The sequence below is a fragment of the Barbus barbus genome (genome assembly GCF_936440315.1).
Source record: "Barbus barbus genome assembly, chromosome: 22".
Lineage (NCBI taxonomy): Eukaryota > Metazoa > Chordata > Actinopteri > Cypriniformes > Cyprinidae > Barbus > Barbus barbus.
This window is the reverse complement of record NC_136750.1, coordinates 7,563,721-7,586,655: the sequence shown is the minus strand read 5'-3', so window position 1 is coordinate 7,586,655 and position 22,935 is coordinate 7,563,721. Positions and strand designations below refer to the sequence as shown.

Genomic DNA, 22,935 nt, shown 5'->3' with positions numbered 1-22,935 from the left:
GCATCATCCATCCTTTTGGGAAGCAGCCGACTATATATATATATACACAAGCTCAACAGAAAAAAAGAGTGCTATCCAACAATAATGTTGTAAATAATATTCAGTTTCTTGCACAAAACGATTGCTTCACTTCATAAGAACTGAATATATCAACAGGAGCCACCGATATTATTATTGTTACTTTGCTATTTTTCTTAAAAACTGCAGCCGCTGACTTACATTTAATTTCAGCTAAAAATCTTCTACAGTTACTGTTCTACTGAAGAAAATAGTCCCCTACATCTTGGATGGCCCGAGGGTGAGTAAATTAACAGCACATTTTTATTTTTGGGTGAACTGTCCCTTTAAGGCTGCACAAACTAAATGTTTAAGTGGCTATTTTTAAAGGTTTAAGTGGCTTAACAAGTTTAATAATCAAGGATAGTGCATAAGAACAAACCCAAAGCAAAAGGCTTGATGAATAGCAACACATTGTGGTTTTGTAAGCACTGTAATAGTTTGTGGTGTGATTAGTTGTGTGTGGTGGTGGCAAAGCCCTGGGCCTCCTCATCTGGGATCAGCACCAACTCTGCAGTGACGTTTATTCCGGTGAGGAGCTGTCAACTTTCAAAAGACGCACAGCAGAGATGGTCCAATGTGAGTGAATACTTGGCACAACATTGTGAGCCTTCACTATTTCCATACTGGAAAAAGACAGAGAGAAAATGCGCATGGAACAAAAATGGGTAAAATGAAATGAAAAAAAAGAAGAGACAGAAGGAAAGTGTGAGCAATGATGGAGGGTAAAATTCATTGGAAAGACTGATCTAGTCTGCTTGGTTTCAATTTGATGTAAAGGTCAGAGCTTCTTATATAATGCTGGAGAGAAAAAAAAACAGATCACAACAGAAAAGTGCATAGATTAAAAGAGGGAACATCAAGCAGGAAAGAAAAAGTCTCTGTTGTTCTCAGCTGTATTCAAGCAAACAGTCAGTTAGATTCAAAATGTCTAATGTGAGCAGAAAAAAAAAAAACTTTTTATATTTAAACAGGTTATGTTATCCAAATCCATTTTCACAAGTCTTTAGTACTGTTATACTCGTGAGTCATGAGACAAGGAATGAACAACCTCAACAGCCAAATAAAACATAAATTACAATCATCATTTTATAGTGGCTGCATAATCATCATGAATATAAGTGTATTTTAAAAAACTGTTCTTAATAATAATAATATGTGCTCTTTTTAAAAGTATGCTATAGTGTATTTCTTTTTCACAATGGCAGTCACAGAAATAAACCATTCCTCGGGTATAAAACATCTGATCTCTGGCAGTGTAACCAATAAAATGAGCTAGAAACAAGAGAAATCACTCCTGTTTTTCTATGTGGGACATATGGATTGCTTTCATTGTTTCTCATCATCTGCCCAAATACACACTAACAGGAAACACTGATTCTGAATCAATACCCTCTTCTCTGACGACACCGTTCAAATTTAGCAGCCTGAACTCATTAGCTGTGTTCCAAACCCTAGTGTCCATGCACCACAACACACAAAAGAAAAAAGCAAAAACATGCTATGGAAACATGCTATGCTGTTTTAACAGATACCTCATTTTGGCCTTCTTGGAAAAGCAGTTCCCAGAATGCACTTCAGTGAGCTCAGTTAAATTTGAAAAGTATTCAAAAACATTATTTTCTAATGCTTTGTTTTATTTTAATTTTTTTTTAAAGATCCTTATCGCTATATTTTGTTCCATTCCACTACGCTCCACCGAGTTGTTTTTGACCGCAAGAACACGTTCTGTGTGAACTTCCCTTTAGCGGCCTATGCAGACAGTAGGCTCAGTAGGATTTGGAACCAAGCCATCAACACACATCTCTGTCTGATCTGATCTGATATCAGTCCAGACCAGCACATACTGACCTTTGTCTGAAAGTGCAGAAGGTGTGTGTGTGTGTGTGAGTGGTTTGCACTAGCCTGCGAATCTCTAATGTGTGATTAAACATAAAGGTCAGCTGTCAACACTGTGAGACGTTGGATTTTGCCCCATGGTGATTTTTTAAATCAATTTATTGCATGGTAATATAGATATCTCTGTTTGACTGACTAAATGTAGGTCATGCGATAACACAGGTACATTAAAAAGACTGACGTCAGGCTTGTTAAATGTGTTTTGTTTAAGAGAGACAGATGTCCTTTACACTGTGAGGGTGTTAATTTGGTTCCTGATGTTTAATTGTACACAAACTGCTGCTCTGTGTTATGATTTTACGAGATTCTTTGGTAAAATATTGACAGAGTATTTTGTTGTATTGCATGTTCAGATATTCATACAACAGAATATTCTGGGGGCCATGAAATTTTAATGAAAATCATCAAAAATGCTGGTGGTGTCACGCAACTTTTTTCAAAAACGCTGGCAGGGAAAAATATTATGAATTCATAATGATTAGTACCTCAGGGGTGCGGGGAAATATTTGACAGACACATTCTAATGTCCCAATCATGTTTTTTTTTTTCTCAATGTGTGTCTCTCAAACTCCAGTCCATTCTATTACATTGGTGCTGCATGCCAATTAAAATATTATGCACAAGGCCTAAATCACATGATTTACTAGAAGTGACATCATTTCCTTGCAGGGAAAGAATTCCAAAAACAAAGTAAGTATTAGTCATAAGCTTTTCTCTCCTTTCCTCATTTTTAGAAAACGTATCTAATCATGTAAAACATAACATGTCCACCTTGTTGTCTCAATTGAATCTGGACATGAAAATGTTAATTTTTTTCTAAATAGATTTTATATATCCATTAGATTTTTTTAAAATCTTCTTTTAGCATGTTGTTCTTTGCTAGTTAGTAATGTGCTTAAAACATTCATACTATTAAGGTGACACATTGCTTTGTAAAAATGAGAGGGTGGGCAAATTTCTTATTCCACTTGAGAAATATTTGGTTAGGATTATTGCAGTAGGTTATGCCTGAGATTCACCAGTATTTGTTTTTTTTTCTGATAGACATTTTCTCCCTCAGATAAGAAAACAAAAAATGAATTTAACAGAACTGACATTTTTTTTTACCAACAAACCTGCTCAGTCCAAAATACACTAAACTTTTATTTTTTCCAGACAAAAACATTTTCTGTGAAAATACACACTGAAAGTGCTCTTGACCACATTGATGACTACAGTACATAAAACTCTGACAGAGTATTTGACGGACATGAATGAGTAACATGTATTCCGAAAGTGTGAAGAGAGCCATGTCAGTTTCACATCAATTATTACAAATGGGTTTATTCCAACTACTATTTCAAAGCAGAAGCTCATTTAAAATATAACACAACATTCTATTCTGCAGAAAACACTTTAACTCTTCAAATGCTATGTGTTGATTCTGGTCAGTTTCGCTTCAACACTGACTGTAAAAAAAAACACTGAATATATTAGAGAGATATTCTGATAGTAAAACGGAATATTGTCAAACTTTATGACACAAGTTTGACGTATTTTGCAAAATGCTTTTATTAAGGCAAGATGTCAGGAACTTGTTTGCCAATTTTTTTTTTCTTTCAAGTCTTTGTTGTAACAAACTAATTTTTTTATGATTTACATTTTATATTAATACAGTCTTAAAAGCTACAAAGTAAAACATACATATACTCAATCATATAAACAAAAACAACAGACAAACAAACAAAAGTTAAATTATAAAAATAATAAATACATGCACCAATGGAATTAAATATCACTAGACAACATATATTCAGTTAAAATTCTTTCAAACTGCACACAGTGAGTTTTAATTTAAAAAATTTACTGCATAAAATGACTCCTCTCTGTTTGAATATTTATTTTAATATGTGTTACAGTGTATTATACTCCAGTAATTCATCAAAGGATGGCACCATACGCCTCCACAGATGTCTGGACTAAGCCCAGAATATCAACTGACCCTAGAAACGTCCCACTGCCGGGGGTTTGCTGTGTCATATTTGATATCACAGTGAGTTTTTAAAAATTACATTTATAATTGTACTTCCTAGCGGTTTAATATCTTGCATATAATTGTCAGTTTTAAAAGACCATGTTATTTGCCCAGTGGTAGGGGCTGAACCAATGACTGACAAAGAGAAGCTAATCAGACACTTAGCATGAAATCAGATCTAATAATGGCTCTGAATATACTCAGCGCTCCAGATATAATGACAGATTTAAATCTTCATCTGCTGTTTGTGATATCACTGTGAGCAGCTGCTCTGTGATTATTCAGACTTTGGTGAGTCTAAAAAAAGGACAACAAAGGAAGAAAACCATGAGTAGAAAGATGACTGGCCAACCAACGTCAAATATAAGTGTCCTCCTCCAGAGGAAAAGCCAGAACAGCCTGGGGTGATTATACGGATTTAAGGAAGCCTTTGAGGGCAGAGTTACACTCCCTCTCGTCTGGCTTGCACGTGCGTTTTCCAGACTCAGCAGAAACCGCAAGAGGTTTGCACCCGGCAGCTGATTTTTAAATGGAAGCTAACAGTTTTTAAGTCGTTCCCAGTAGATCTTGAAATGCCAGACGAACCCTGATACCTTTACGTTTGTGTCCCCAAACTTGCTGCCACAACCTATTCAAGATTTTCCTCCTTCTGCTTCAGTGCTGATGGACCCAGACTACAAAAAAACTATAGTGAGAATGATGCTTAGATAAATAAAGCAAGCTTGTTATAATCTGATCTGCCAAAAATCACACTTCACTGTTAAGATGTATTGACAATGTAATGCCAACAACAAAGAATTAATCTTAACAGGGAATTTTATTTTAGTTATTTCTTTAATTTCTTTGTGCTGTTTTTTCCATGCAAGCAAAGTGAGTGGGAGATTTTTCAAAACATCTTTTGTGTTCCACAGGTTTGGAATGACATGGGGATGAGTAAATCATGACAGCGTTTCAGTTTTTGCGTGAACTACCCTTGCGAAAAGAAGTGAAGCTTAAGGCTACTTAAGATTCTTTACACACTTAAGTACATTTTAAAAAGAGCATATTGTAATGTCAATCTAAATTATGGTTTTAATAGTTTTTGTAGTGCTTTAACGAATTACACTTATCATGATGTGTTGACTAAAATACTAAAGCACATGTAAAGTACATGAATACAATTTGAACTGTAATGAGCTGTTAATAAGTTATTATTTTACACATTATTTTCCACATACTGTACATTATTGATGCTCCTCTATGCTCCGCCTTTCTGAAACGCGTCGATTTTTACAAAGCTCATCGTTCTGAGAAGTGAGGTGTGCTCTGAATGGCCAGCTATCCAGTGCGTTTTGATTGGCCGAATACCTCAAGCGTGTGACGGAAATGTTACGCCCCTTACCGTATTGTAATGCCGTGTCCCGACACGATGAGACAAAAACAATAAAACCCACTATAAACGAGGCATTTGTTGCATCCAGTGGGGACATAATTACTGATTATAATGACTTATACTGACTTACCATGTCTGCATTTGCGATTGGAGAAATGACAAACAACAACAAGCGCTACTCTACACTGCTCAAAACTCTCATTTGAATAGTCAGTGGCAAATTCTGAGAATATGAAAACATACTTACAGGCTGTGAGTCAGAAGCGCCAGACTGTCCTTGCAAAGTTGGAATTGCCCCACTTTATAGAAACAGCCTTTGTGCACAGCTTGCATTGTAGGCTACTCCCAGGTAAAATACGCTGCACACACTCTAATATTTGGGTTGAACTGTTCTGGAACAGTGTTGTAAATAAAACTTAACCACTGATTTCTAGTTGTGTCCTCTTTTGGAAGCCCAAACAAAGTACTTTCACTTTCACAACAAAACACAACGTCTCCAAGACTTGCGCCGGCGGCAGCAACAATACTACAGCAAGAATAAAAATCACGCCCTCTTTCTTTACGTATACATTTGTGCGGTTTTATGCAAATCTTGCCACACAGTGATGTAGACATGTGGGGGTGTGTTTAACTGAGCTGTTTTAGGGAGAGCGTGGACGAGTCTTAACTTTTATAAAGAATATCTCCTTGGGTTTGAGACTTTAGTCTTTGCAACTTTAGGGATCTCATCTATGCATGAACAGCTTGTAACACTCCAAAGAGAAAGGGAAACTTGAAATCGCATCATATGACCCCTTTAAACTGCGCAGCTTTCAACTGTCGAATGATAAAGAGGATGACAAAATCTCATGAACTTCGAATAATTCAAGATATCTTGTTTTGTGTTCCACAGACAAAGAGTAAGTCTTTCAGGTTTTAAATGATATGAGCATGAATAAATGATGAAAGAATTATCATTTTTGGGTGAAGTATTCGGTACGATTCGGTATGTCTTGACTAATTAGATTCTACTATAACCCAGTATGATGTTAGCATCATTCACTTTTTCCCCAGAAAATTTTAATCAAGTTGTAGATGCAGATAAGCCCCCAAGCCAAACCCAAAAATCTTTAGCATTTTATTTTTTTTAAAGAATAAAGACATTATTCAGTCTTTCATGATGCAATTTCTTTTTTTGAGCTTGACAAAAAAAAAAAAGAGTTTTATTACCATAGTTAGCTTCTGGGGGCACTTTTGTTTGTAAAAATGTATATCTGGGTCAGAAGGAAACAAAACACATGTCTAGGTACAGACGACTCGTGTCACTAGTGTAGAAGCTGCCCACCCCGCTCCTGACCACAGTCTCAGTCTCAGTCTCAGTGGGTGACTTCTTGTCCAGAAAAGCTCTCAAACTGAATCACTCCTGCCAGCTTCCTCATAACCCTGATGTGTTTGTGTCTCACTTTTGGCTCACACACTCTCACATCACTCCAAGTGGATGCTTTTATAATTATAGAAGCCATTTATTCTATGAGTTATGCATACTAATTTTGAAAATGGAGCAGTCGGGAACAATTCTGTCTGTCACATCAAGACAGAGTGCTCGCTAGTAAAATTTTGGATATATAAAACATCTCAGGAGCTAAAGGACATAAAGATCTACACCTATACACACCCTAAAACTACTGTATAGACCCGCAACAGACAGAAAGAAAGAAAGAGGATATGATCCCAAAGGAATATAATACTGCCTACTGTGCAATATATAGTGTATGCTGCTTAATGTATACTGCATACAATTTTTCACGACATAAATGTCAGCATGTAGTGAAATATCCATGTCACTTCTCATATGAGCTTCAGAATGTGCTTATGTCATGCTATACCAGCTGCTGATATTAATGTCACGTGAGAACTCGTGAACCTGTGTATGGCCAGAAATGATGGTTTATAGTTAAAAAATGTTTAGTTTACAGAAAATGTTGTGAGTATCCTTTTAAAGTTATGCCTTTCAAGTAAAAGAGCGAATTGCACTGTGGCTGCTGTTGAAAGTTTCAAATAGCATTGAAACAGCCATAAAATGGTTGGCGTTGTGAGACTTTTGCACGTTTGAGCATAAATGTTGGTCATCGTTATATTTCATTACTGTATGTATTTAATACATAATACTAACATTTTGTCTTCGGTATGTAAATGGAAACATAAATAGTATGATGAATAGTATGCTTTCAAAGACATAAGATTAAAATTTGAATTCAAATCTCCTATTGACTTACACTGGTAGCATGTTCATTCAAAACATAACCACTGGCTATGAGGACATTTGCATACTGAATTGTTCTTGAATGCATAGATCACTTCAACTTATCTGAAACTTTAACATTGTTCTTTTGCCGCCTTTTGAGCACAGCATGTTCCTTCTGGAAATACTAATGTCGTTATTATTGTCATTATCTGAATACTCTGGCCACAAACGCAGAGGCTAATAAAGCCCTGACAGACCCCAGGCAGTTCAATTAACAGTGCTTTACTATAGCATTCCTCTGTTTAATAGGAGAGAGCAGTGGAAATGGCTGCGGTACGCCTCAGGGAGAGTTTATAGTCACTCATACTTTTGTCTGTTTTCACTGATGTGATTCTTGTTAAATGTGGATGAGAAATATTCCCCTATTTCAGCACAATTTCTCTCGCTCTCTTTCCCCCCTCTCTCTGACTTTGAGCTAAAATTACGACTATTTCCCTCTTGCGGAATTAAATATAGAGTGCCAAAAAGCTTTTAAGATGATTATTTTTCTCATTTAGGCACACATTTTTCATGCTGAAGGAGGAAAAACTCTCTCACATTCTCTCTTACTCTCTCGTTTTCCTTTTTATCTTTTTGGTGGGGCTGATTTTCCTCTGGCAGGACACAGAGGCACAAACAGAGAGAGGTTTGCCTTCGTTCTGGTCTGCACGTGGCTTCACTGTCTCTCTCTGCAGTGTGTCGGTTGTGTAATGATGAACTGCTGGTTGGTCGTGTGGTACTACAGGCCAGATAACAGTACAAACAGATCAAAAAGAAGCTTGTTACTGTTTTGTGGATTGAGGTGGTGATTTTAGAACAGCTGGATCTCACGTGGCTCAGAACTGGACTTAACTCAGTTAAAAGTGAACTGTATAATTAGGTCTGTTGATTTTAAGCATTCATTTAGTGTGAGAATACTCACTCTGGCCTATATGTAAATTCCAAAATAAGTCATTTTCCTACTATTGGACCCAGTTCACGTTTAATGTACCACCTTTTAGATGGTAGTCTGCATGTATACATATACTACAACTAACAAGTCTTAAAAGACTCCAAAACTAAACTGAACGGATTGTTGTGGGCCATTGGTCAGTGATAGCTTTATTTTCAATAATACGAGATAAAACCAACAATATGCTAAACGCAAAAATAAACAGATGCAAGAAATAAGTTTACAGGTTACTATAAAAATATATATTCTTACTGTCTCACTGTTTTTATAGCACAACTGTTTAAAGGTGATTCACAATGAATGACATCCCAATTTTACACAGAATTTTAGGGCTAAAGTGTGAATGATTGAAATATTTTGTGAAGTTTATAGCATGAATTGCAAATGTGGTACATTCACCAAAATAGGTATTCAGCCAACTGTATTGCAATTTAACAGGTTTCATGTGTGAAAGTGGATGGTGTCGATGTTCCAGATTGCTTTGGTTCAGAAAGCCTGCTGACACAACAAACACGCACCCACGCTAACTCATCGCATTTCTCCAGAAAGAGAATCTAAAGATGGACACATGTCCCAGGAAGTAGATCAAAAACTTTGATTACTAAAACACACACCCTGACCCAATGCAAAACATTTCAGCAGTATCCACCGAAAACTGCTGGGTTTTTGGAAAAACTGACATTCCAAACAGTGTCTGCAGTTTTAAATTCCCTACTGACTTGTATTGACACACAGACTCAACACAAACAACCTGAGTACATCTGTTCTTCTGGGTACCTGAAGCCCAAATCATATGTAGGTGTATTGCAACTGTATAGCAGTTCAAATTTATATACCTGTACTTTAGACCGCTGAATTAAGTATGACTTCTGTACATCTTTAAATGTAATTTCATGATTACTTTGTCTTTGAAATGCATGTATGGATGTATTAACAAACGTACTGACAAGCATTTATGAAAAACTAAAATATACTTTAATGTCATTTCTGTTGAAACTGGTAAGTCATCATGTATTTATATATATATATTTGCAACTACACACATGGTCAGAATTGTTGGTACCCTTTGTAAATATGATCAAAGAAGGCTGTGGAAATAAATCTGCATTTTTAATCCTTTTGATCTATTATGTAAAAAAAAAAATCACACAAATCTAACCTTTCGTTGGAGAATAAGAATTTAAAATGAGGGAAATATCATTATGAAATAAATGTTTTTTTCTCTAATACACATTGGACACAATTATTGGCACCCTTTTATTCAATACTTTTTTAACCTCCATTTGCCAAAATAGTTTAGTTTTCTCCCATAATGCCTGATGAGGTTAGAGAAAACCTGACAAGAGATCAGAAACCATTCCTTCATCTAGAATCACTCCAGATCTTTCAGATTCACAGCTCCATGATGGTGCTTCAGTTCACCTCACTCATTTTCTATAGGGTGCAGGTCAAGGAACTGAAATGGCCATAGCAGAAGCTTGGTTTTGTGCACAGTGAACAATTTTTGTGTTGTTTTTAAGGTTTGTTTTTGGATTATTATAAGATTTCTAATAGACTCACTTTTCAGTGATGCCATGTGTCTAAACAAGATGTCCAGGACCTCCAGCAGAAATATAGGCCCACAACATTAAAAATACAGCAGTATATTTCATTGTACACATGGGATACGTTTTATCCGTGTGTTCACCAAACCCATCTGGAGTGTTTGCTGCTAAAAAGCTACATCTGACCATAGAAGCCAGTCCCATTTGAAGTTCCAGTCGTGTCTGACAACTGATTATGCTGAGTTGCAGATCAACTGTGATCCCAAGTAAAAGTGAGCCATAGAGAACCAGTGAAACTGTAGTTTTACTCTGTCCATGACTAAACACTTAACCGCAGAAAGGTTCCTGAAATAATTTTATGGAGACTCACTCTGGGTGAAAAATGTCTCTTTAAATGAAATTAAATAATAAAAAAAAATCGGGTGGTCCTAGGTAAATTCTTTTACCTCAAGAGAATTGAAGGATTTTGTGTGTGAGGAGTCTGCTAAATACAAAGATACAGCAAAATTTTGGTAGTTGATTGTAAAAATACCAGCATGTAATTTAGAAGTTCTTAGTTATGTATATTTCAAGGTTGTTGTCCTTAACATATATGATGCTGGCATACAGAAAGAGTATAGAGTAGACTGAATGTGCATAGCACAGCTCAGATCATTTGGTCTTAGAAGGATTTGATGAGTTCATATGAGACATCTGACTTTTGATTCAAACTGTTGGTATCTTGGCAATACTGAGCACTGAGCCCTTTTGAAACTCCTTTCACAACTCCTTCAGTGAGATTACACTTATTCTTTATCATGACCACAAGGTTGTTTAAGGTTTGTCTGCCAGCTTGTATCGAGTCTGTGAACCTTGCCAGCCATAAACCAAAGTGCTGCGGTTCAATTTTCCACCACCCTTGCGTTCAGCCAGCTCAAATATCACAGATTAACTTCTCCTCAGAGAGCAGAACCACAGACACAAAGCTCTGAAGAGACGCCACAAGCACTTGATGGATAGACGCTCTGTCACGGGCTGTCACGCCGGGCGAGGAAGAGGAGTACGATGATGAATCTTAAATGTGTTAATGAGAAAAGTAGCAGCACGTGTCTGTTCTCGCCTTCACCGCCAGACAGCTGTGAACAGAGTTTGAGAAATAGAAGACGAGAACGAGAGGACTGATCCCTTACCTGGAGAGAGCTCTCCTTCACTCTGATCCCCAGAATCTGAGTCCATCTCTCCACGAAGAACCTCTCCTCTCCTCTCCTCTTCTCTTTTCACTCCACTTCCTCTGTTTCTGCTTGTCTCTGTGCTGTCTCTCTGCACTGAAAACTGTTTTCTTGAGCTCAAATGCACCAGCTCTCCGTGTTCAGAATATCACTGACTCAATGAGTGCGCGCTGTTTGCAGAGTTCCTTTTCTGTGCAGTCAGACTGCCTTCTTTCACTGACACTCTCTTGCTTCCACTTTCTCCTCTCGTTTGCTTCCTTTCCCTCCCTCTCTCCCTCTCTCCCTCTCTCTCTCTCTCTCTCTCTTTCTGAGTCCCTCCTCCCCCTTCTCCCCTCGGCTCGACATTGTGATGCCTACAAAAACATTAAGAGGAGGAAAACTCTGTCCCTCCCTCTAAGCTGATCTCTTGCCTGTGAGGAATGTTTTCTATGTTGGAGAGTTTTTTTTTCATTCAGACATTGTCGGGTGCTATTTTAGGAGCAAGTTTGGTATTAAATGTTAGAAAATGCTTTTTGGATGGACAAGAGAATAAGAAATGACAGTGGAGTTGAAGGTGCTTTATTAGATTGACTTTGCCACATCATCCAGCTCAAAAATTATAGAGTAACAAAGTGCCATCAACAGGTCATGGCTGGTTTTGCTGGTTAGTATGGTTTAATTAGCCCCTGCTGGTAGATGATGTAACTACACCATTATGAGGGCAAAAAGCATCGCTCTCTTTTGATGGTCATTCGAAGTAGCTGTGCATTATGATGAAAGAATTCCTTTTTTCATTACATAAAGTAGATTTTGTACCATGTTTGGATTGTTTTCCCCTGTGTTCTGCCTTCAGATCTGTATAGATACTATATACAGTCAGTTAGTGCCATAATATAATTTTCCTGCAGCTTTTGATTTATTTGTTATGAACCATAAGCTTGAATTTAGATTGATTTCTGTTCCTCCAAAAGTAATAATACAGATTATTTCATAAGTATAATCAAAGTCTTAGCGGCTGTATTCATGCAAGTACAGCTCATCTGAATGGAAAGACCAAAATCATTTGTCCGAATTATATTTCAAAAACATATTTCAAATCAGGTATAAAATCTGACACCAACCAGTGTTTGAATTGAAGGGAGATGAGAGGAGATTACATGCCTCTTGTTGAAAAAAAAAAAAGAAAATGGGCAAAAAAAAATAGAAAATGTGCGAAAATGTGCATCCCCTCTGGACTTGAAAAAATACTATAGTAATTTATCAACACAGTCTCATCCCAACTCATCACATATTGAAGCTTGGTCAGGACCGTTTTGGCGTCGATTTTGACTTTCAAGTATCCCTTTAGTGTTACTTTTCGACGTGAAGGGTCCTCCGTTGTTTTAAATAGGAAATGCTGACGCAATACTGGGAATTTTATCGTCATAATTAAATGATATATTGGGTAATAACATTGCCACTATTGCATATATGTAGGGGTGTGATTTTTCAATGTAAACAGTCAAAACTGTTTTATTTATATTACATTATTTACACATTTATGAGCACATAACCCACCCCTGCCCCTAAACCTACCATCTGTCAATAAATGATGTTTTATTAACAAAGTTCGGGAGGAGCATACTTTGCCTAATTAACACAAGAGGAACACACTCAAGTAGTCAATGCACAGGTATAAATACAGCCTTACCTTACCTTAACCTATATTACAGACTTACCTCTATCCATTGACGGTTAATCAGCATCCCTCCACCACCCCTTCTCCACTCTTGAGTTCTTAGCACGCCAACTACGCATTACTAAACTCCAGCTAATTATATAAAAGTGTGAACTCGTGAAAACACAAGATATAGCAGGCAGATACAACTACCGTCATAATTTATTTAAAAAGTATTAATATTCCAAGTCTTCCGAGGCAAAACGATTGATTTGTGAGAGGAACAGACTAGGAATTCGTGCTCTGCATTTATTGCATCCAAAGTGCACACACACAGCAGTGAACACACACACACCGTGAACACACACCCAGAGCACTATACAAAGATTTCCTGTGTACTGCTGCAGTCTGTGCGAGAATTTAAAAAATGCCGCCAGAAGAAGCCTTACATCAGCTTTGGTTGTGAAATGCCATTGGCTCTTGCGTGTCTTGTGATAAATTGCGACATGCTGTTGTACTAGGCTACTGGCTCTTGTGTGTCTCGTGACCAATTGCGTCATGCTACGGGACGGGAGTCTCTTTTTGAATGAGATGTGAGCGTGTTAACAGAGCGGGATCATTTTCAGCTATTAAAACCTTGTGTTTTACTCTCTTCTTCGCATAAAGACTTCGTATGGCTTCAGAAGACTTGTAATACAACACGACTTGTTTGTAATGTTTTTATACTGCTTGTTTATGGTCATATTTTGCAATAAATACCTGTGACTGCACTTATATTTGCCTGTGTGTGTTTTATATTGTTCAGAGGTGGGTAGGTTTAGGGGCAGGGGTGGGGGTGGGGTTAGGTGCTCCAATGAAAGTACAAATTTATATATAGTTATTTCTATTTTTTACAAATGCATGCAAACCATTAAATTAAGACAAACAACTGAAAATAATGGAGGATCCTTCACGTCAAAAAGTTACGCTAAAGGGGTACCTTGAGCGCCAAAAAGCGATGCCAAAATGGTCCTGACCAAGCTTCAATATGTGACGAATTGGGAGTGAGACTGGGTTGTAAGTTATAGTAAATACTATAGTGTTTTTGAACCATACTATAGTAAAGTGTATTATACTGTATATTTTATAGTATTTACAACACTTTGTAAATGAATGCTACAGCATACAGTTAACTATAGTGAACTGATAAACTGTAATAAATACTGTAGTATGCTTTAGTTTTTACTATAGTAAACTGTAGTGTATTGTAGTATAATATACCCAATTGTTGTAGAAAACCTAGTGCAGTATTGGTAAAGTAATTTGTTTATAGTACTAGAGTTGTTATATTACCACAACAACTATAGAATTACCACAACAAATTAATTAAAGTGCTTTACTATAGCATGGTTCAAAAACACTATAGTATTTACTATTAATTACTATAGTATTTTTTTCATGTGGGTAAAACCACCATCCTATTTAGATTGATGGTGTAGTGTTTTATACAAAGCATCTAATGCAAATATTTATCATTTTTACATATGATAATTTTACGAGCTATAAATAATGGCTATTGGGCTATAAGATCTCAATATTCCAATGAGCTGTGCATAAAGTCATATAAGTATTTGTCAAATTTGCACTCTTTAAAAAAGGCCAAGAGGACAGTGCAAGGACATCTTTTGACATTCTTTAAAAAGAAGAGAACAGAAGGCGTCAACATTTTTTAGAACATTCCCCTGATGTTAGACAAAGTAACAGACATTATTGAAAACAAATCCAATCACCAAGATGCATGCATATGCTATGTTAAATATATCTTCGAAAAAAGTCAGGTTTTAGTCCTTAAAGTTTTGAGCTATGTTCTTACACCACTGTTTAAGCAATCTGCACTGAGACAGTAATTCAAACAACAAGGAGTTCACCATCAGAAATGACGATATTGTCTTTATCACCCTTTGTGAAAGCATTGGAGCGCAGAAAATTTTGGGAACTCACTTTTAGAGTTTTTTTATATTATTTTTTTTTAAATTATGTTTAGAATGACTTTAGATGCAGCAATGATTAGACTATATAAACGCTTCCTTAAGTGCCCTCCGATGGCATCATTCAGGTTGCTTAGTACGCAGGGAGTGTGTCTAAGAGAGAGTCTTGTGATTAATCATTCAAGACTAACCACTTAAGTACATCTGTAATTTCATAATTACTTCTATCATATTTGAAATGGTTTAAATGTACTGCTGAATCTACAACCAGAATTCGGGATATGGTGAGACGTTTTTTTTTCAATTTGAATAAAATTAAAACTTAAAGAATTTCAAATCACACGAGCCAATAATTTATTCACAATAGAACATAGAGAACATAACAAATGTTTAAACTGAGAAATTTAACAATTTTATGCTCAAAATTAGCTCAAATTTCAAATTTGATACCTGCTACAGGTCTCAAAATAGTTGGGACGGGGGCATGTTAACCATGGTGTAGCATCTCCTTTTCTTTTCACCTCTTCTGGGCATTGAGGTTATGAGTTTCTGGAGTTTTGGTGTTGGAATTTTGCCCCATTCTTCCCTGATATATGTTTCCAGCTGCTGAAGAGTTTGTGGTAATCTTTGATATATTTTTTGTTCAATGATGCGTCAAATGTTCTCTATAGGTGAAAGCTCTGGACTGCAGGCAGGCCAATTCAGCACCCAGACCCTTCTACTACGAAGCCATGCTGTTGTAATAGCTGTGGTATGTGGTTTTGCATTGTCCTGCTGAAATAGACAAGGCCTTCACTAAAATAGACGTTGTCTGGAGGGGAGCATATGTTGCTCTAATACCTTTATATACCTTTCAGCATTCATACTACCTTCCAAAACATGCAAGCTGCCCATACTGTATGCACTTACGCACCCCTATACATTTACATTTATGCATTTAGCAGATGCTTTTATCCAATGTGACTTACATTGCATTCAAGTTACAGTTTTTAAATTTTTATCAGCTCTTGCTTTCCCTGGGAATCGAACCCATGACCTTGGCGTTGCTAGCGCCATGCTCTACTATTTGAGCTACAGGAAAGCCACCAGAGGTGCTGGCTTTTGAACTGAATGCTGATAACACGCTGGAAGGTTTCCTTCCTCTTTAGCCCGGAGGACATGGCATCCGTGATTTCCAACATGAATGTCAAATTTGGACTCATCTGACCATAGAACACTTTTCCACTTTGAAACAGTCCATTTTAAATGAGCCTTGGCCCACAGGACACGATGGCACTTTTGGACCTGGATTCATATATGGCTTCGTTTTTGCATGATAGAGCTTTACTTGGCATCTGCAGATGGCAGGGTGGATTGTGTTTACCGACAGTGGTTTCTGGAAGTATTCCTGGGCCCATTTAGTAATGTCAATGACAGAATAATGCCGATGAGTGATGCAGTGTCGTCTGAGGGCCCGAAGACCACAGGTGTCCAACAGAGGTCTTTGGCCTTGATCCTTATGCACATAGATTTCTGCAGTTTCTCTGAATCTTTTGATGATGTTATGCACTGTAGTTGATGAGATTTGCAAAGCCTTTGCAATTTGACGTTGAGGAACATTGTTTTTATAGCATTCCACAATCGTTTTATGCACTCTTTCACAGATTGGAGAGCCTCTTTCCATGTTTACTTCTGAGAGACTCTTTAAGACATCCCTTTTGTAGCTAATCATGTTACAGACCTGATGTCAATTAACTTAATTAGTTGCTAGATGTTCTCCCAGCTGCATCTTTTCAAAATTTCTTGCTTTTTCAGCCCTTTGTTGCCACCGTGCCAACTTTTTTGAGACCTGTATCAGGCATCAAATTTGAAATTAGCTCATTTAGTGGATAAAAGAGTAGAATTTCTCAGTTTAAACATTTGTTTTGTTCTCTATGTTCTATTGTGAATAAAATATTGGCTCATGTGATTTAAAAGTCTTTTAGTTTTCATTTTATTCAAATTAAAACAACGTCCCAACATTTCCGGAATTCGGGTTGTACTGACAAGCATTTATGGTAAACTAAAATGTCTATTCTATTCTAATATATATTTTAATTACACATATTAATACTGAAGTTGGAATTTAATACTTTTATTATATGTTAACTTTAAATTGAATATAAAATAACAAAAAATAAACAGATAAATAAAAAAATCAAGTCCTTTGCTTGTGCTTTAGTATGCTAGTCAACACATCAAAACAAGTGTATTTTAAAGCATCGCAAAAGATTATTAAAACATAATGATTTAAAATGTGCATTAAAGTAAAACTTTTAATTTGTCACTATCACAAAGTGCACGTTAGTGTTAAAGAAACAGTCATAAAATATACTTTGTTCAAGTACACTTAAGTGGCCCTTTATTTCATTAATATTATCTTATCTACAAGTACAGTAAAAAAAAAAAAAAATAAAAAAAAATAACACTTTTAAGATTTGAAGTCCACTGCAATTTGTTTAGCCTGGTCCATATAATGTACAAACAGTAGTTTGGCTCTTTTTAACTGTAAGGTTGGACTACAACCTTCATATAGAGCATTACGATTTCTCTCATTAAAATACAATATCTACACGTGGGCCATTTTTTTGGTCTCTATTATAAACAAGTGATACAAATAAACCTCACACACTTGTCTACTGAAAACTCCACCCACAGTGAAACATCATTGGTCCAACATTACTGCAAATTAAAGTAAAATATGTTCTGATTGCTTTGGAGTTTTCTTTAGTCTGTCTGCGCAGCTGTCGTTGTGTCTGTCCCGTGATCTCTTTGTCCTTCAGGAGTGTCTGATAGCTCGTAGCTCTCAGCAGGGTCAGTGTGGTGGCAGATGGCGTGGAGGTGCCTCAGCCTGAGGGTGTGTGTGGTCAGCTGTCACATCTTAATAGACAGATGGTCATGAACTTTCTCTCTTTGAGTCCAATTTATGTCCCAATTCAGTCCAGTGAAGCAGTCAATCGCCTCGATCCACTCACACTAAAGTTCAGTTTAAGACTGATGGTAAAAACGTTCATAGGTGAACGTGTTGTAGTTTTTGTCCAATCACAGCAGACTCTTCATCATTCATGGCCTTTTCTTTTATTTGGTGGAACATGTTTTAGACCCTCGTGTGTTTTCAAGGCTACAAATGTGTTGGCTATATTCTCAATGGCAGTGACTGACATTTGCCATTTTGTGTTCTTTTGTGTTTGCAAAAGGTTATTGTGGCTGTTTTTATACCTTCCTCACATAGGTAAAGTACATTTATGGCCATGTAAACCTCTGTTGTTGATGTCTTTTCTTGCGATTAAAACACTGCCACCTGCAGCCCTGGAATAATATAGTCTACAACAATTCAAATAAATTATATAATTCATTCAAATACATGTGGTCTTACTGCACTATTTCATCTCTGTGCCTGATATAAAGTGGGCAAAATGCTAATTTTTACCCTTCCAGTCAAATATTGTGCAGCAAACACCATTAACATCTTTAACTTGTCAATGCAAATGACCGTAAAAGGCATGGCAAAGGACAACAACCCTCAGATGCTGGTCCTGACCCCCTCGCGATTTCTGCCTATGCTGTCAATAGGCATATGGACACAAATGACAAAATACATTTCCACAGTTGACTGGTTCATTCGACTACCTCTAAATGTGTATTTTTAATGTAAAGATAAGGTTCAACAAAGTCATCCATGATTGCAGGACATCCTGCATTATAAAATTGACTTCCCACATTTTCAGCACATTTAGTGCAGTGGTAGTACATTGCAACAGCCTTTTCTGACTAGCAAGATGTGTCTATGGTAATTTAGAGCAGGTAGGTCAGATCTTCTCCAAAGGACTATCATTACATTGACTAATGTGAGATGGCCTGGCACGATAGACAGAGTCAAGTACTTGACTGATCTTGAAGTCAGAATGCTGTCAGAACTCAGAAGGTGATTTTGAAATGATCATGAAACAAGCAATCAGGTCTCAGGTATCAGGTCTCCTGCAGCAAATTGATGCATTTTTGTAAGAAAAATGTCCATATTAAAAATGTTATAAATACGTTTTTCTCACTTACGCTGACTGTCATACGTGCAAGCCGTTCTGACGGATGACGTAGGACGTAGGCGTCGTGAGCACGCCTCTGAGATATGCTAGTCTTGCGAGTTTATTTACAGAAGCAAAGCCTCCTTACTTTAGTCTCCTCTCGGCTTATATGGAAATCTTCCTACATTTTTCTTTACAAATCCTCATTTTGTGCTTCAAATTCGTGACCGGATTTTTGTTTTGCTGTCTCTCTTTCCCGCTTCTGCGTTCGTCATGAATCATTGGTGCATGCACGATGCGTATGTCCTACATCATCCGCCCAGAACAGCTTGCACGTATGACAGTCAGCGGAAGGGAGAAAAACGTATTTATAACATTTTAAATATGGATATTTTTCTTAAAAAACGCATCGTTTCACTGCAGGAGACCTATGTTCACCTCCGGACTTTATTCTACTACTTTTGGACTGTTGAAAACAAACACCCGTTTACTCCCATTGAAATGCATGGAAGAGCAAGGAAAAATCATTATGTACCTCCGATTGGATTCATCTGAAAGAAGAAAGTCATGTACATCTAGGATCCTTTGAGGGTACGTAAAACATGGGCTAATTTAAATTTTTGGTTGAACTAATCCTTTAAACTCTCTCCATATAGTGCCACAGAAAAGTTCCATAACCATGTGCAACCATTACAATAGTAGGCCCGTACTGTATTGCAGCATTATATGTATGTAAAATTCATTTTTACAAACACTTGAGCAAAAGTAATAATTTGCACAAAATAACTGGACAATAATCTCTGTTTATGCAACGTGAAATATCACTGCATACTGTTTCACTAGATAGCAGGTATGTACAGTATACACTGTGCAGTAAGCATGTGACGCTGTCACACAGGACACATGCTTTACCCTGCTCAATATAGTATAATGATTTTAAGTATATTTGAGTTTTAATAGGTTTTCATGTTGTCTTAGCCATTGTATTCCTCTTAACCATTTTAATGTGTGTATGTCTTTAAGAGACTCTGGGTCTTCCTGTCAGTTGCCATTTTAACAACTGTAAATTCGACAAATAGGGCCGAGCGTTACAAGCAGATGTATGAAGACATCATACAAAGTCTAGGGGTACGAATTTCACTTCATCCTCCCCTTTTAACATTGAATATCTTTTTGTCCTTTTATGACCATAAAACCGAACTTTGATGTTTGTGATCTTTAGTCTGTGCTCTAAAAATTGGCATATTGTATATCATAACATGGTGCCCGTCAGTATTATTGTGCAATTTAGTAGGGTGGTCAGTGGGGTACAGCTGAAACACACTACATCAACTATACCCGCTCTAGAATGCTATTGTGTCAGGTGCTGTCAAGGCCTAGGCATTTAGGATGAACTAATGGAGGCCACAACTGCATCTGACACCACAAATTAGTAACTGAATAAGAAGAGTAAGTTGATTTATGATTATATAAATTAGTAAGTTACTCACATGTTGCCTGAGTCAATGTCATTTGTTTTGCTTTTACAGTTGTATAATGAGCTGGTTTTTAACTGTTGAATATTAGATTTTTTTCGTTCAGCATTTTAGAAATGTTCTATTCCTAATCTGTACTCTTAATCTTAGTTGTTCAGTAATTTACTGACAAACTAACTTTTAGATGTGAATATACTGCATATAATAAAGAACAGGAATAAAATGAAGATCTAAAATCAAATGTGTAGAATGGTATCTTTAAGACCTTTACATTTTTGGTAAATTAGTTGGTTAGGCTATTTTAAAAACATTAATTATCTAATTCTCTAATTAATTAATTAATTAATTAACTCCATTATAGTTCTGATTTAACTGTACCCGATGTGATACAATTGGAACAAAAATACTTGTCGTCTTTAATAACCAACTGTGGAAAATATGAACTAGTTTAATGTAAAAAGCAAAAAGTGTTCCAACTCTGCACGGTCACTATTATTCCATTATGAACACAGCCAACCAGGGTCATTGCCTTGTGCGACACAACTAACAACATGCATTAATTACCTTTAATCCTGTACACATAAATACAGTCTATTATAGACACACACACACAAATGCAGCTGCCAGTGAGACAGAAAGAGATGAAACCACACTTTAATGGGAGTTAATTGCTGTCTAATTCAGTCTGAAATTAAACCCTGGAGGGAACAGCACGTCTCAAGAAGTTACTGCCAAATACATTCCCTGAAACCCTAACATGAAAAATACAATCCACAATTTGCAATGCCAGAACAATTTTGAGTTCAGGCAAACCACAAACTGCCTCTAAAAGCCTTAAATTTTCTGGTAAATGGCGAATGAATGTGCATGTGGGTGTGCAACTGTTATTATATCAGATAGATTTCCTTAGGAAGCTTATGGTTCACTTTTTTACTACTGTGTGCAATTTTCACAGCATGGTTGTTTTCTCCATTGAAGCAAAAAAAAAAAAAACAGTATGAGAAATAATCAAGAACACAAAAATAAAACAATTTTGACAAAATATGATAATTTTGCAAAATAAGCAAACATTGTGTCTTGTTAAAAATTTGATTAAATTAAATTAAATTCAAGTTTATTTGTATAGCGCTTTTCATGATGCAAATTGTTGCAAAGCAGCTACACAGAAAAATACATTTTCTACATTACTGTATATTTAGCAATAGCTTATCAGTGGTGACTATCTCAAGTTGATGTCCATATGGCAGAAATGTATGGTAAAAATGATTAATTAATTATTAATTAGAAACGATTAACATTTCTAAAGTGGTGAACGGGAGAACAACAAAATACAACCCGAATTCTGGAAATGGGATGTTTTTTTGTTTTTTTTTGAATAAAATGAAAACTAAAAGACTTTCAAATCACATGAGCCAATATTGTATTCACAATAGAACATAGAGAACATAACAAATGTTTAAACTGATAAATTTTACACTTTTATCCACTAAATGAGCTCATTTCAAATTTGATGCCTGCTACAGGTCTCAAAAAAGTTGGCCCAGGCGCAACAAAGGGTTGAAAAAGCAAGACATTTTGAAAAGATTCAGCTGGGAGAACATCTAGCAACTAATTAAGTTAATTGACATCAGGTCTATAACATGATTAGCTATAAAGTAACCAGTCAGTAACCAGTTCTCAACTCCACAGGACCTCCAATCAACCACATCCACTGCTCAAACTCCCATCTTCTCCTTCTGTCCCCTCACCGAGGCAGAAGTATCCAAACTTCTCCTCTCCAGCCATCCTACAACATGTCCTCTCGACCCGATCCCCTCACACCTTCTCCAAACAATCTCTCCCACACTCTTACCGGCACTCACACACATTATCAACACATCTCTCCTCACAGGCATCTTCCCCACAGCATTCAAGCAGGCTCAGGTAACCCCACTGATAAAAAAACCTACATTAAATGCTTCTCTTTTAGATAACTACAGACCTGTCTCTCTCCTTCCATTCATAGGGAAAACACTCGAACGAGTTGTCTTCAACCAGCTCTCGCGGTTTCTTTCACAGTACAACAAACTGGATGCTAAACAGTCAGGTTTCAGGAGTGGCCATTCAACAGAGACAGCGCTACTCTCAGTCACTGAAGCCCTGCGAACTGCAAAGGCTGATTCCAAATCGTCAGTCCTCATTCTGCTGGATCTTTCTGCTGCTTTTGACACTGTCAATCATCAGATTCTCCTGTCTACCCTCTCATCACTGGGATTCCACTTCGCTGGTTTGAATCCTGTGTCACCGGTAGATCCTTCAGGGTGGCCTGGGGAGGGGAGGTATCCAAACCACATCAACTGGTCACTGGAGTTCCTCAGGGATCGGTTCTTGGACCCCTCCTCTTCTCCACATACACTACATCGCTGGGTCCCATCATACATGCACATGGCTTCTCCTATCACTGCTATGCCGATGACACGCAGCTCTATCTCTCTTTTCAACCAGATGACCCAACGGTAGCTGCACGGA

The 22,935-nt window shown here is 37.0% G+C and overlaps 1 protein-coding gene across 1 annotated transcript in view; it reads right to left on the bottom strand.

Moving 5' to 3' along the window:
• Positions 1 to 11,557, bottom strand: part of LOC306888014 (tumor necrosis factor alpha-induced protein 8-like protein 3) — a 33,898-nt gene extending 22,341 nt beyond the window's left edge. The window contains exon 1 of the mRNA XM_079446106.1: positions 11,271 to 11,557. Within this exon, the coding sequence (XP_079302232.1) occupies positions 11,271 to 11,316 (46 nt within the window). The 5' untranslated portion in view covers positions 11,317 to 11,557. The remainder of the gene's footprint in view (positions 1 to 11,270) is intronic.
• Between the last annotated feature and the right edge of the window lie 11,378 nt (positions 11,558 to 22,935).